Genomic DNA, 15,638 nt, shown 5'->3' with positions numbered 1-15,638 from the left:
GAGGGCGGGGATGTGTGTACTCATGGCTTGATTCTGAGTTTCTTGTTAGTCGAAATAAGCTGGTAAATTTGGGGTTTTGTTGGTTTTAACAAAATTCATATTGGGTGTCTCAGCCTGTTATTCATGGGCCAACAGTGGATGAAGTACGCTTCTTGTTGCAGAAATTGCACCATGAAGAAATGATAGAATCGATGGTATGTTTGGAGGACTTTTCCCACTCATAAAAAGAAGTATTCTGATAACTATCAGCGTCTTTGCTAGAGTTCTTATTGGCTCATGTGTGCACAAGATTATGTTTTTCTGTTGTATAGTCTTTAAACGTTAAATAATGTTGCTTACAGCAATCATCATCTGCTGATCAATCTTTTACTGATATTTTTAGGTATGTGTGCAGCCTTGTATATTATGGCTTAACGTTGAATGCTGGTGAATTAGGAGGAAATCTGTATCTAAATGTGGCTCTCTATGGCCTTGTCGAAATTCCAGCATTTCCACTTTGTATGTTCTTCATTGAGAAACCTTGGTAAGACTAATAAACGTCTAATTTCTTTAGGAAATTGTATCATTAGACCTAAAATTACATTGAGAAGCTTTGCATTAACTTTTGTTTTATTGAGTTATATAAACTATGATTGTCATGGAGGTCCCAAAATTGTCTTGTGTACTGGGATTGATCACCTGTTGGGCTTGGGCAGTACGTGAACTCTGCTTTTTTAGCCTAGTGAAGTCATGCCTGCTTCATACATCAATGGCCTCATTAAAGATTAATATTCTGTTTAACATTAACATGCTCAATTCTTGAGACTTGGAGAAAATTTGGACATATAGTACTCGGCAGCCTGATTCTTTTCCTCATTGATGTCTTTAAGAATATTTCAAATATTTTTTGAAAAATATGAATCCTTGAGGATTTCCAGACTGAAGTTGTGTTATTTTTTCTCTGTAGGTCAGGAAGACGTAAAAGTACAACTGCTTTTTTGATATTTGCAGGTTTTGCATGTATATTTACTATCTTCTTGCCAGAGAATACTGGTGGTGAGTATGTGCTTAAAAAAAGTAAATGTAACTCTTGCCAATGTACACACAACTGGTCATATCAGAAAACAAAATACTGAACACATGTAGTAGTGGCAAATAAGAAAAGCATTGTGAAATTTTCCTAAATAAACTAAAAGCTTGCATTTTGAACTGTACACATTGACTCAGTTCAGGAATCATGTGGAACCATGGTTTAAATTTAATATGATTCATTTGTGAAACTAGAATTCTGTTCACAACCAGATCTCTGAGGCACATGAAAAATGCTGGGTTCATTGCCATGGTTTGTTTAATTAAACTGTAGCTTCACATAACATCTGAAGTGAGCCAATATGTATTTGCAAAGTACACTGCCATGGCTACCAGGAATGCTAATGCTTTATGCGTCATCCCCATGTTCTTCTCCAGCAATAGTAAGTGGCATATGCAGCTGGGAGCAGAGGTCACAAAACATTCACACAAGCCGGCAGTGGAAGGATGTGAGTGCAGGCATCAGAGGCAGTGTGTGGAGTAGTGGACCCCACCAGAAGTCATGGGCCCTGGAAGCTGCCCATCTTTCTGTGTGCTGATGCCAGCCTTGTGTAGCCACATACTTCATTGATTGTGCATCCTATTTTTGCATGGAGAGTTAAAAGGAGTGTCAGAATTGGGGAAAGAGAGAGAATTATATTTGCTGTGGTCCTTTATCCATTGCTTGAAGATTTTTCAAAATGATTTTTGTATGAAAACAATTAACCAAAATTGAGGGTGGCTGTATTTGAGTGACCACTCTATGGTAACCACAAGTATATCACATGTAGGCTGTTTTCAGCCTAGAGCAATTTACCATTTACATTTACCGTACCACTACAAGATCACATTTTGTAGTGACATATTAATAGTTGTCTTTCTGCACTGGTAGGTAGTTTCAAGCAGTGAACTGCATTGCATTGTGGATACTTGTAATAGCACTCTTTATGTCAGTCAGTCAGCCAGCCAGAGTTTATTGGGTATAGCTATAGGCTATCACAAAATTACAAAAACCCGTTTAAATAAAATAAAAATTGGGTAAAATACAATTATATATGCAATACAGATTTACCAAAACATGGGGAGAATTCCACTAAAACAGACACCAATTAAAACCAGAAAGCAGTAAGTTAACTGCAAGTTCAGGTAACACCCTCTTTCTTTGCTGCATTAGACCTTATTTTCATAGCAGTAAAAGGCAAAAAGTGAAACTCTATATGAAACATACACGTCAACATTGGAAAGCAAAAATGAGATTTTCTCAGTGTGTGTATGTAAGCTTAGACCAGATACAATTCCCACCAGAAACTTAGATCTGGGGTCAGAATATAAAGGGCAGAAAAGAGTAAAGTGAGGTAAATCCTCGAATGTATGAGATCCACATATACAGACCCTTTGGACAATAGGAGTGTGAGAATAACGTCTGGACAATATTGCCGAGGGCATAGATTGAAATCGCAGTAGGGTAAAGGATGCTCTAAGATTGTGATTTGAGATGTTAACAAGATAAGGAACGCAGATGTGGTCAAATTTGATAGCACCCTTAATGGAAAATACATGTAAGACAAGTCCAGATAAATACCAAACTATTCATCAGTAGCGTATACTCACCAAGAATAAACTTTAAGAGGTGTATACGAGACTTTTAAAACCAAACACAGCTTGGACAAATACATAGAACAGAGACAGATATACCAACCCAAATTTCTGCCTCCAATATAGTCATATTCATTAAATGTAGCTTTTTCAGCATTGCATACTATGAGCTTTTAAAAACATTTCTGGGTAGGGAAAAGATCACAAAACAAGCTTATCATTGACTGCTGGAATAATCGATATTTTAATGATTCTTGTAAATCTTTAAAACAAATTTACTTTGGAAATGAATGGTTCCCAGACATTGGTTGTAGTTACTAAGAGCTGCCTAGGAGGACTTTGCTCACAAAAGAGATGAGTCATGCTTACATTTTTGCAAGTGATTGTTTTTTACTTTTCTGTTCTCTTCTAGAATTTTTCTTCAGTCCCACTCTCTTAGCCTTATATGGAAAATTTACTGTAAGTGCTGCCTTCAATATCATATATATTTATACTTCAGAACTCTATCCAACAGTAGTGAGGTAAATAAAAACTGAATTTTTTATTTGAACCCTAATTTTCAAATAATGATAGCAGTACAGCACAACTCAGGGCAGTTAAAATAGCAGTAGCCAGGGCTTTTTTCCAGCAGGAACGCGGTGGGACAGAGTTCCGGAACCTCTTGAAAATGGTCACATGGCTGGTGTCCCCCCCCCATCTCCAGACAGAGGGGAGTTTAGATTGCCTTCCGCGCCGTTGGCTTGGAGGGCAGTCTAAATTCCCTTCGGTCTGGAGATCAAGGGGCCACCAGCCATGTGACCATTTTCTCCGAGGGCAACCCACTGAGTTCCGCCACCTCTTTCCCAGAAAAAAAACCCTGGCAGTAGCTATATTTAACATGCAGGCTACATTTGTGCAGTTTTAACCTTTGTGCTCCCAGACTGGCCATTTACAGATTCGTTGGCCTTGCTGAATGTAAATAAAGCTATTGGCTGGTAGTAAAACAATTCTTATGCAACACTGTGGATTACTCTTTACCTAAGAGTCAGCTAAAGCAGCTCATAACTACTTTAGCAGAACAAAACCATTCCAGTTACCCACATCTTAGTAACATCCAGTTTAAATTACTGTAATGACTTGTATTTGTGGGTGCCTTTAAAAAGCATTCAGATATAGCAATTGGTTTGAGACTCAGGTTATTATTGGGGCTCACCAAGTTGCTCATATTTTGCCAGTACTGCAAGACCTTCACAGGCTTTCTGGTTTTTTAACCTCCCCCTGCCCTAGTTCAATGTAGTTTTGGCCCTATAAAACTTTAAAGTGGCCTTGAACTAGAGATATCTGTAGGGTCACTTACTTCTGTATACTGTTGCCCATGTACATAGATTGACAACTGAGACCCCATGGAGATCTTTGTGGGAAAGGTGGGAAACAAAGCTTTAAATTGACAGTAACAGGTGAATGATAGACAAGGGAATGTATCTCAGTTTAAGTACTGACAGGTGTTTCAAGCTATTAAAATATAAATTATAATTGGGGTGGCTGCAACTTCCTATTTGGAATGATTTGCCCTTTTCTAGGGATTGTGAGACATGTTCAGGCATATAGTTTCCTTCTCTTAATGGAGAAACTATGGAAAAACAAATTTGGGATTAGAGGGAGCCATCATATATTTTAAATCAGTATATCGGAAATAAAATTATATCCTGCCTTTCAAGTAAAAAATATTGATGACCCCCCCTCCCCCACCCCCGGCTCGGTATTATGATTTTTCCACCTATAGGATCAACTGAAATAATACTGCATGCTTCAATCCATTTTAGGAATATATCTCTAAAAGGTTTTATTATTATGCGATGAAGATTGAGAATGAACTCTGGAGTAATTTGAAAATAAGTTTTTGCTACCACCTAGTGGTAATACTTCAAAATTACTTAGTTTTCTTCATCTAGTTTGCACCATATTAATGTGACTTAATTCAGACATTGCACTAATTGTAGTTTCGAATGCAAACATGGCGTGAGTTCCACTTAAACAGGCAGCCTATGGCTGTGTGCTTCTGTCATCTGCTTAGCATCCTATTCTCTCGGCGCAGTGGCCCCTGAAGGCACAGCAACACCTCACATTTTTTCAGTTCAGATAATGTATTTAGTACCATGCAAAAATTGTTCTTCCTGTTCTTCCTAAGGGCATTTTATATTAATTTTATTTCTTGTAAGCTCTTCAATGGTTGTTTTAAATTTTAAGTGATTTCTTGGCATATTGTATTGCATTATTGTTGGAAACTATTTTTTTTGTAAAAAAAATGGTATGCAAATTCTTCAAATATATAAATAAAAAAATATTTGGGGATGCAGATATCCTAAAGAGTTAATTACTGATTCATGCCAGAAGAGGCTCTTTTTTAAACTAGAGATATATCACCCAAAGTTACATGGGCCAGATTGGATTGGAACTCAGTGGGTCATTCCAGGCCCTAAGTAACGACATCACTAGATGAAAACACAGTGATACTTAAGCCATGGGGATAAAATAACTTTTTGTCCTTAAAGGAGTGTTGTAAGGATTACAGAGATAATATGCTGCAAAGTGCTTTGTAGGTTTCAAATACTCTATATAAATCATCATCATGGCGATTGATTGATTGATTGATTGATTTTATGTTATTTATAGTCTGCCTTTCTGAGACTCAAGGCAGATTACGCAGTGTGAGTCAGTACAGTCAGTTCAAAGACATTTCAGTAAACATGTAATAGGGTTTATCCTTGCAAGTTTACAAGGATTTAATACCAGCAGAAATCCCCTACAGAGTTCAAGAAATGTTGAAACTGAACATAAGACTGACATATTAGAAAACATAGGAACTGTGCTGTACAATCATCTTTACAGCAATGGTAGTAAAGTCTATAGTCACGCCCTGTCCCTTTATTGATGCAGCTTTTTGAGACTGCTTCCTTAATGTCATCAGAGCTGTCTGCCACTGACTGAAACATTTTTACTAGATACATTGGTTGAGACAGTGGAGTTATTGATAGGGGTTTGGACCTAGTATTAGATTTCCACTGTTGGAAAGAAGGGTAGTTTTAATCAGTTTCTCCCTTACACTACAAACTCCCCCATTCACCCCTCATTGTTTTCTGCTGTCGTTAGATGCCATTTTAACCTGTGTATGAGGGATTGTCATAGACACACTTGCAACATCACAAGGGTGTCTGGGGCAACAGCAGTAAGTGGAATGAGTGAGCAGCTAGTGGTGGCAAAAGGCAGCAGCAATTCTTTCTGCAGCTTTGCCACTTGTAGCTTGCTTGATTATTTTCAGTTACTTGCAGCTAGCTCGGCAGGTGGAAGCAGCAACTGCCCCCCTTGCCTTCTCCCGGTTAGTAGGAACTTGTGGTTGCCATTGCTGCTCATTTGCTTAGGAGTAAGGAAGTGAGAAGCAGCTGACCCCAATTCAGGCCATCCTTTTGCCATGAGGGAAAGGGGTAGGGGGAGAAAACATCGCAGGGAGGTGTGCCACACAGGTCTGGGAGGAGCCCAGTCCTTGCAGCTGCCCAGATTGGAGGCATTTTGTTGGAAGGTGTGTGCAGTGGTTGGCTTCCACCTGCTGGCGCCAGTCTCTTCTGAGCTTGATACCATGTTTTCTTTCAAACAGAAATGCTGGCTTAGGTGTCTGTTCAATGACTTGCAGATTGGGTGGCATTTTGGCTCCCTTTGTTCCCTCTATGGTAAGTGTGTTTTTTCTTGTTGCTGTAAAGTTAGACCAGTGGTTCCCAAACTTTTTTGGTCCACTGCCCCCTACCCTATCCTATAAAAAGCATTCTTCATAATAGCAGTTTGCACAAGGCACTAAGGAAGATAACAAAATTAAAAACAGTAACAATTAATTGCACATTTATTCAAGAGTCAATTAAAACTTTTTACTTCAATGAATTAATTACTTGGTACTGGTATAAATTCACACTTCAGATAGTCCAAACTATTGTATATATTTCTGCTTTGATTTTTCTGCTTCTGATGTTTTTATTCTGAAACAAATCATTTAATGATTAAATACTGTTACGTTAAGGCCTTACCAGCAAAAACTTGAAAGATGACAAAGAGACAAAAGCACATACAGTGACAACAGTTTCTCAGAATGCAGTATACTGGTCTGACTAGAGCTCTGATGCCGTGTTCACTAAAAATTCCAAGAGTTTCTACCAGATTTCAGCACCATGCAGAGGCAGAAACTTGAAGTGAGAAAGGTGTTTTTCTTTAGGATCTAGTCTGGTCAATCATAAATAAGCAAACAACATGCTTGGAGGGGCCCACCTCCAGCACCCCCCTGCCACCCTCTTGTTACTTAGGACCCCCTAGATAATCCCACTGCCCACTTTTGTAATCACTGGGTTAGAGTTTGTCAAGAATATTGCTGCCATGTTGCAAATAGGACACTTGGCTTTGAGAGAGAGTGGCTTGCCTATGGCTGCCTAACCAGTTCAGGAAAGAGTCAGTAATTGAAGTGGGGACTTTATGTTTCACAGATCAGAGTCTTAGCTACTGTGCAATCCTAGCCCTCAGTTTATCTGTTCTTCCCTTCTTTTCCAGCTTTTAAATCCATTCATACCTTCACCTTACACAATTAATTTTCTTAATCCCTGTTCATGCAATCAAACACTTTTAAAAAAAAACAGAGGGAGGGAGTTGTATAGGAGAGGCGATGGGGTTAGGAAGTCATGGAATTAAAGTTATGGGTAGTAGATTTTTCTGTGTTATTAAATTATGTACATGTACTGCATGCAATTGGGCATCAATTGATGAAGGATTAATTATTGATTTATTTTAGAAGTCTCTTGGGCCATCTGTACCATTTATGATCTTTGGCATCACGGGGTTATCAGCTGGTTTCCTGACTCTTCTGCTTCCAGAAACTCTTAACAGACCCATCGCGGAGACCATTGAAGACTTGCAGACCCCTACCTATCAAATACTTAAAAATAAAAAGGCAGAGTAAAAATGATCTTTTGTTTCTAATTTTTTCATGTAATTTGTTTACCTAACAGAATGGGGGCAGGATTTTTCATTCATTTGAAATTTCTTCTGTTCTGAGTTTTTTCTCCTCAAATGCAGTTCGTTATTTCCCTCTGAATCCAAGAACAAAGTCTTTCGCACGCTGATAAAAACAGATGGCATTTAGCATTTTGAGAAGTGATGTGCCCGGCAGGATCTTTATCTCATTTACTTTCTAGCTTGTTTGCCTTTACTTAGTTATGTTACTGACAGGTTGCTTAATATATGATATCAGGAAGAACTCTTGGTTTTATATTTCTTGCTTTACTTTGTTAGAAAAGCCATCTGGAAGATTTTCTTACAGTAGATACATGGCAAATAAAAACTTACCTAATTTTAAAGTAGCTTAGTTTTGTTTGTATATTGATTGTCATGAAAAGGTTCGCCATGGTCATTTTAAAAAGATGCATTTCCATTTTGGTGACCATATTGTTGCAGTGGCATTTGGAATTACAGATGTTTGACATGACCTTTTCTAACTTTCCACAGAATGTTTCAAAACCCAACATCAAATAAAATTCTCTCAAAGTTTTCTCACAAAGAATTAAATATGGTGGCCATTTTGTGAAAATATCATTTGTTGATGTAAAATATGTAATCGCTAGTTTTTAAAATTTAGGTTCGCTGTAACAGTGAGGAGATAGTAGCATTGTTACTGTATGCACACAGCTGTTGGTGTTGTGGCAAAAACTGAGCAGCATGAAATACTCATGTAGTAAAGCACTTGAAATAGTTGGGCTCAACTTAAACAATAAGTTGGAGCTCTTAACATAATGCTTTTTCTGGTTTATAAAACCAGTTTCTCTTTTTACATAAGCCTGTGCAAACTGGGCATTAAAACTTGTTGAGCATTCTAACTATTCAGTTTTTCATCTGTTTAACAGGTAAATCAGTTAGAAGAAAACAGTTAATGTTTCAAAAAACATTGCGGTTGAAAAATGAAGTGTCTCCTGGAGTGGTGCTTCCATTGTTCAGGTGTGGTGCCATCAAGATGATCACACTGCAGTATGCAAAGTATTATGGGATTTACAGTTATTTATTTTCATGCAGACATTAATCGTGAAAATGGAAAAAAGCTAAGGAAACTTGTAAGGAAAAATTAAGTGGTTAAATCTTCATCTTAAAATACCACATTCCGTTATTACAAAAGGCAATAGACATGTAACAAAATTCAAAGGAAAGAATCCTAGATTTTGATTTAGGTTTTTTTATTGTTATCCTAAACACACTGTTACTCATAAAGTGTCATAGTTTATTTGTGCACTTGCATTTAGGCTTATTTATGTGGATTTGGAATTTTAGTTGGAAACATAGCACACTGCTTCATAAATTAGCTTCTCATTGGAAGACTACAGAAAAGCATGGAATATCCAGAGATGTTTCAGTTCTTAAATTTTACAGACTCTGTGCAATGCCATTGTTTTCCAGTTTATGTTTTATAATGAATGTTGTATTATTTATAAAGACCAAAGATGCCTTTTGCTACTGTTTCTATTAATTGTTAAACAGTATTGCTTGTATGCATAAATCACAGTATACATGTGCTGTAGGAAGTAGGTAAGCGATCCAGAAGCAATTGTGGGCTTTGAACCAAGTATTCTTGCAAATCATGACAAAAACTGAACTATATAAGCTTATGAGACAGGAAAAGTTTGTACAGCATGACATCACCACACAAATGGAATTTCCCCCCTCATTTGGCCCTTAATTAATAGGGAGAATCCTGAACATTAAAAATAGTATTTTAACAGAGTACGTTTATGTAGACCAACATTCTGCAATGTGTGGCATTTAGGCAGACTGATGTCAACCTGTCAAATCATGTTGATGTCTGACAAAGACTTGACTGCCTCAGTTCTTTACATTTACAGTTTTTGATTTCAAGGCCAACTTTTTAAAAGTGATGTACATAGCCCCAAAGCTAAGTTTTTTAGTTGATTTTCACTTAAGTATCTATTATTAATTGATTTTCTCCACTTAGTAATAAATTGGGCAGACAACCAGGGTTTTTTCTTTGACGCATTCCATTTTTCTGAGCTTTAGAGCACATAGTTATCTCTTCCAAAGTGTCCTCTGGTACTCCGTTATTTTCCTTTATTGTTCATGTCAAAATAGGTAAAAAAGATGAAGACCAATTTTTATGTGGAGTTTTACATTCTTGTATTATAATAAATTTATATGGAAAGCTTTATAAATCTTTATTTTTATAATAAAAATGCAACATACATTTGTTCTGATTGTGAAAGTGAGATGCAAAGATAATTCTCTCAAAACTTACTGCCATATCATGAAATGGTTCTTATATCAGATATTTAATGTATCTTTATAGAGGCTGTTTTGCCTGCGTTGTGTTCCACATGGTGTAGAAAATGGCTAATAAACAATTTCAGTTTAAATGGGTAGGAGTTTTGTGGTTTGTCTTTATAACTTTGAAATGATCCTCCTAAGCGTATACTAAAATGTTGGTAGTTTGTCAAGTTAACTTCCTGCGTACGTGTTTGCCTCAGGAAGGAACAAAGTCACCTTTGGAAATAAACGTCTTCACTGCATGAAATGATCTCAGCAGAAACGGGGGCAACAGAGGTGAATAAGGGTGCTGCCTTGCCTTACAAATTGGAAGAGGTAGTTTATCAGTTTAAAATATTGCTTAATTGAATGATCCTATGAATTTGACCTGAAAAATTTTGTTGCATTTGGCCAGATCTGCTGTACAATAAGAATTTTGTATTCTTCCTCTTTTATTTATCTGCCTCGGATATGGTTTCTTGGAATTGCTTAAGGTCCATATAGAGAACCAAGCCTTTCTATAGCTCAGGGTCCATTTTACACTCTCAGGCCATAAAGGGCACTATGAGGACATCTGGGTAGAACACGGGAAGAAAATTGCTAACAATAGTCTAGATGCGGTGAGTAAGCAAGATGCTTAAGGCACAATCTGGCATGTTTCTAAATTTGCTACTCATCACTACATCCCCTGGACAAATTCCCACACCGAGGTGATACTTGTTGGATAATTACAACAGTATATTGGTAATACACAGATCTTAAATTATTTCATAAATAGCCTTCTGCAATCTGTGAAGCGCGTGTTCAGACAGAAAGTATTTGCTTCAGACATGCTGTGCTGAACCTTAAGGCAACTCTAAACATGGAGAATGAGTTAAGAATTTCTTCTTTGATTGACTTGGTGTTTCCTGTGCTTCAATAGGTAATTGTCGGTTGACCATTAGTATCATAATATGGCATAGGAGCTACTCACCCCATGAGTGATTTACACACCATACGGTTCAACGTGAATCTTTAAGGTTGAATTCTTTAAGCATTTGCTAACCCCCAACACCAATTATCCTAAGGTGCAAGAACAGATCAAATTAAACATAACCTTGTTACAGTAAGAGTTCTAAGATCAGAAAAGTTGATTTCTGTGTCTCCAAAGGTGCTTGGGTTAGAGGTTTCAGGACAAGCAATGCACTTGTTATTGTTACCCCGCCTCCTGTTACAGTCTTGGGGAAAGCAGGATCTCTCTCTAAAGAGACCTGCAAAGTAGTCACAAAGGCATCGACTGAATCTTTCACAAAGCTGTTGATAGAGTTCTCCATTAAATCTGTGTCCATTGACTCTCTTAGCTTTTCTAGGGGGAGAGGACTAAAAGTCATTCCAGGGAAAGATGGTTTTCATCAACATTTCAATATGTCCAGTAGCAAACTGACTAAATGTGAAAAATTCTCATCTTACATGTATGTTGTCAGCTTCTTCCCTTGATAGGTTAGTCTTTGCAGCTCTGCTTTCTGGAGTGAAGTGCTTATGCTCTCCTTAGATTATAACCAATATTAGTAATCAGCCAGGAAAGGAGAAATGTAATTGGCAGGTTTGTAGCTAAAACTATGTTTGGTGTTGGAAGAACTAATTGCATATTGCAGGTGTTCTAAATCAGTTTAATAGGGCAACATTCAACCATCAAATGTTTCAATTACAAAGAATCTAATTAAATGTAATTAAATAATGCTGAGTTTACAAACACACCTGACTATAAGCAATTACCTTCCAGCAGTTTATAGAATATACTTCATCAAGTATTTCTCATTTTAAAATTGCTTCCCAAATTACTGAACTACCTTTTATTTACAATCAAGTGCCAGGATCAAGCCAAGTATTTTTGTAGTTAATCAAGTTTGCAGAACTTGCAAATTGGAATATTGAAATAGATGATTCCAGAAAGCATGAAAATTGATGTATGCTACTGTAGAAAATGCAGTGAAGCTAATTACTTTTATAATTGATTACACTGTTCTTTTCTGAAAGCTCTAAATTGTTGGCTACTTAAGGGAATTTAATTCCATTCTAAATGTGACAGCGGCTTGACAGCAATGATCAACTGTTTGAAACAGTTTTACAGCTTTAATCACATGCTATTTTATGTTGCTTGTATTTTGAAAAACACAAAATACTTAATATGGGGTGGGGTGGCTTTGCCTCCTTTTAAATTTTGTGTACACTAAAGCCATTCGACTTTGGCCAGAATGCATGCCAATCTTTTTCCTTATTTGCCTTTCTTCTGAGTAGCTGAGGAAGGCATGAATAGTTCCCCTTTCATCATTGCAGCAAATCTGAAAGATAATGACAGACCAACAGTGCAGTCCTAAGGAGAGTTACGTCCTTCTAAGTCCATTAGAGTCAGTGGGCTTAGAATTGTGTTACTGTGCTTAGGAAGAATGTGACTGCTAACAACTGTGCGGGTCACCTAGTTTGGTTCTTCCTGGTCTAAACCCAATCTCGATCCATAGGTCCTCTGTCGTCTTGCATGGAGTAGGCTTGACATTTTGGGCTTGACTGCTCAGTTGCACTATGGGAAAATATTTTGTGAGTCCACTGCTTTTTATTTTATGATTCTGTAAGCCAGCCACTCGAAGGAGGCCAGGACTCAAAGATCCCAGAATGAGTGGAAAGCATTCAGACCATGTTGCCAGATGTCTTCCCTGCCAATTTCAGCATCTCATGCTAGAATGCACAGTCCTCCAAAAGGAGGAATGAAGAGCTGTGGTAGGAGTGGGGGTCTACAAACGTCCTGGGATCCATGTGCAACTTTGAGCATAGCTCTTTGGATCCTGACCCTAAATTAAAGCAATCAGGAGAAACTACTATTACCAATATGCTTTAGTAGTAATAAATCTGGTAACTATGTATACAGATTGGCCCTTAAGGTTGCTGTGAAAAATCCCAGTTGGCTGGTGTTCTGGGTGTGTGTGTGTGTGTGTGTGTATGTCTCTACCCCCTACCTAGCCTGGGGAGCAATGAGGCCAGGCAGGCAATGCAGTGTCTAGTTTTGCCACTGCATTAAACCCATGGCTCAGCCCAACATCAGTGTTCTTGCTGGCCTACTTGGCTCCTGGCTGGTCAACCAGTTTCCTTGCACTTTGCAAACTGGATGGCAAGAACATCTTTGCTGGTGGGCAGTGGTAGGTGGCACGGTGCCCATCCTCACTGAACCCTGCCTAGACCCGCTGTGCCTGGGGACTGTACCACGTGCCTCTGCCTAGCAGCGGCATCCTCACCAACCTCCTTGACTCCTGTGCAAGTGTTTCTGTCTTCCCCCTGCATCTGGTGGGGGATTGGAGACAGGCCTCTTCCAAGGGCTGTTTAGGTGGCCTAGTCTGCTCTGCAAGTTTAGAAGTATCATTTTGGGTAATACTAGGCTGCAATGTTAATATGTTCACTTCAGATTAAGCCACATTGAACTTGATGAACTGCCAAGTCCACATGAATATGATCAGGCTGACAGTCTGCTACAAACTTTAACTAAAAGTCCATAGAGTGGACTTGCTTCCTGTGCTGTTTATCGTTCTCTCTGCTAGAAGTAGTCAGTCGTCCATGTTTTTCTCTGTTACCACTTGGTAAGTACCATTTTTGGCTATATTTCTTTTCTGTAGTTCTTCCTCTAGCTTCTGCCTTTCCTTCTCTTTTTCCCAGCTGTCACTTCTCAAATATCTCCCCCAAATTCTCAGCTGTGGTTCTCAGGCTGCTTTGCTTACTGGTTGATGTCCACGTTCCATTAGCAGGTTGAGCAGATCTCTGCAAATTCTATGTGCATGAATATTGCAGAGCTTTCCAGTGAGCGCAGCTGTAGACTTTCAAACTTTTTACTAACCTACCAAAACTTCCTAACCATTTGCTACAGAATCTGCATATTGCATAGATTCTGTGGGCATATTGTAGAAGGTACATTCTTGTGGGGCATTGGCTGGGTGTTGTGAGTGCCTAGGTGAATCAAATGTGTGCCCTATAGTACACTTGCCATACGTAGCTGGCTGCACAATGAAAATCAGATCAGTAGTGATGAGGTAGCTGTGTTGCTCTGCAGTTGAAAAGCAAGATCCAGGACTAACAGCACCGTGAAGACCAACTAGATTTCCAAGGTATGAACTTTCAAGAGTCTACTCTTTGACTCTTGAAAGCTCATACCTTGTGTTATTGGACTCATATTTTGCTCAGTGAAGTATGTTTCTTTTTCTCATTCATAAACTGATAGAGTACAGAGGAACTCCAGGGTACCCTGGTGTACGGTTTGAAAAACTCTGCTCTAGGCATTGAATACTGCATAAGATATAATATCCTGAATAAAAGGAGACTTGAATATTTTACTAGTTCTCTAGGGAGAAAATTAGAATAGCAAAAAGAGGCCACTTACCCTAGAGAAAATATTGCAGCTTTAGCAGTTTTAGATCGCTCTGAAATTCCATTGCAGACTTAGAAAGGAAGAAGGATAATTACCAATTAATTTTCTACTTAAAATTGAGGTGGATTCATTTGACTATTACGTTTTAATATCTGAGAAGGCTATAGCAGCACTCTATAGAACAGATACAATTTGCATGACAAGGGGTAATCATATGTATGACATAATTTGCTCAATTAAAGGGCGAAAGGAAGCAGACTGTAAAAGAATAGTTCTCTTGGTTCTCCCATAAATTACACTTGCTTATAGTGAAATGAATGGTCTATGTGCCAAGGATGATAAGTTTTTTCATTTAGATTAGACCAATAGGATCTGAAAGGTGAAAGGGTTTAGGGATTTTCAGTTTTAAAATAAGATGACTAATGGGAAATATATAAAATTGTGTGCTGTGATGAAACTGGATAGAGTGAATTTCTTCTTCCTTTCAAAACTTTTCCATTCGAGACAACGGAGAATAAATTGGGGCACAAACACAAAAGGCACTTCTTTGCACAATGCATCATCAGGGTGGACTGGGAGGTTACATTGGTCTAGGCACAAGCCAGGCTGAGTGGTTCTTCTGTTGCCACAAGCTAATTTTGCAAGGGCTGCTCAGACATGTCCAACAGCGCTACTGGACAGGTCTGAGCCAAGTGACTTATCCAGAACTACTGGCGCTTGGCTCAACTTGCTCTTGGTTGTTAGCATCCCTCTAGATCAGCGACCCACTGGGAACGTTCCCAATCAGCTGAATGTCTACCCCTGAGTATAATTAACTAGGGGATCTTGCTGCCTCTGGATATAGGGATTGCACTAACTGATACAGCCTTAAAAGGTGGTTAGGCAAATTATTGTAGGATAGGCCCACCATCAAGAGCACTCCTTCAAGTTCAGAGACTGCTAGATACCAGCTGTTGGGAAGCAGCAGCAATGGAAGCTGATCCAACAGGCTGCTCTTACGATCTCTTGGAAAGCAGACAAGTCCATCCGTCCCCCCTCCCCCCTCCCCGGTAGGACAGTTAGATTCAGAGAGTCTTTAGTTTGTCTTCTGTTCTTTAGAGCCATTTGTGCAAAGACTTGTAAGGGCCATGGTGTAGCTGTGGATGACTATGATGGAATCCAGACCAGTCACAGAATCCTGGTCCTCTGCTTCAGGGGACAGATGGCTGGTCCATGAATGGCAGTGTCAGTTCTAGGGATTGGCAGTCCATGGCAGATAGACCCCCAAGGCAGCAGGTAGTAGTAACTGCTCTAA

General features: G+C 38.7%; 1 protein-coding gene across 5 annotated transcripts in view; it reads left to right on the top strand.

Moving 5' to 3' along the window:
• LOC129331969 (solute carrier family 22 member 15-like) overlaps nt 1–10,071 on the top strand; it is a 36,877-nt gene extending 26,806 nt beyond the window's left edge. The window contains exons 7-12 of one of the 5 annotated variants that reach the window (XR_008597302.1): nt 383–523; nt 947–1,035; nt 3,056–3,102; nt 6,275–6,347; nt 7,448–7,606; nt 8,556–10,071. Coding sequence is in view for 3 of the 5 variants with exons in the window: in XM_054982677.1 (XP_054838652.1) it covers nt 383–523; nt 947–1,035; nt 3,056–3,164; nt 6,275–6,347; nt 7,448–7,606; nt 8,556–8,582 (598 nt within the window). In the remaining 2 variants the exon portion in view is untranslated. Of the gene's footprint in view, nt 1–382; nt 524–946; nt 1,036–3,055; nt 3,165–6,274; nt 6,348–7,447 lie in introns of all 5 variants that reach the window. The other 4 variants (XR_008597303.1, XM_054982677.1, XM_054982678.1 and 1 more) reach the window with 4 other exon arrangements.
• Nucleotides 10,072–15,638: the final 5,567 nt, after the last annotated feature.

The sequence above is a fragment of the Eublepharis macularius genome, chromosome 6 (assembly GCF_028583425.1).
Source record: "Eublepharis macularius isolate TG4126 chromosome 6, MPM_Emac_v1.0, whole genome shotgun sequence".
Classification (NCBI taxonomy): domain Eukaryota; kingdom Metazoa; phylum Chordata; class Lepidosauria; order Squamata; family Eublepharidae; genus Eublepharis; species Eublepharis macularius.
Note: the sequence above shows the minus strand (reverse complement) of the source record. Positions and strands in the feature narration are given on the sequence as shown.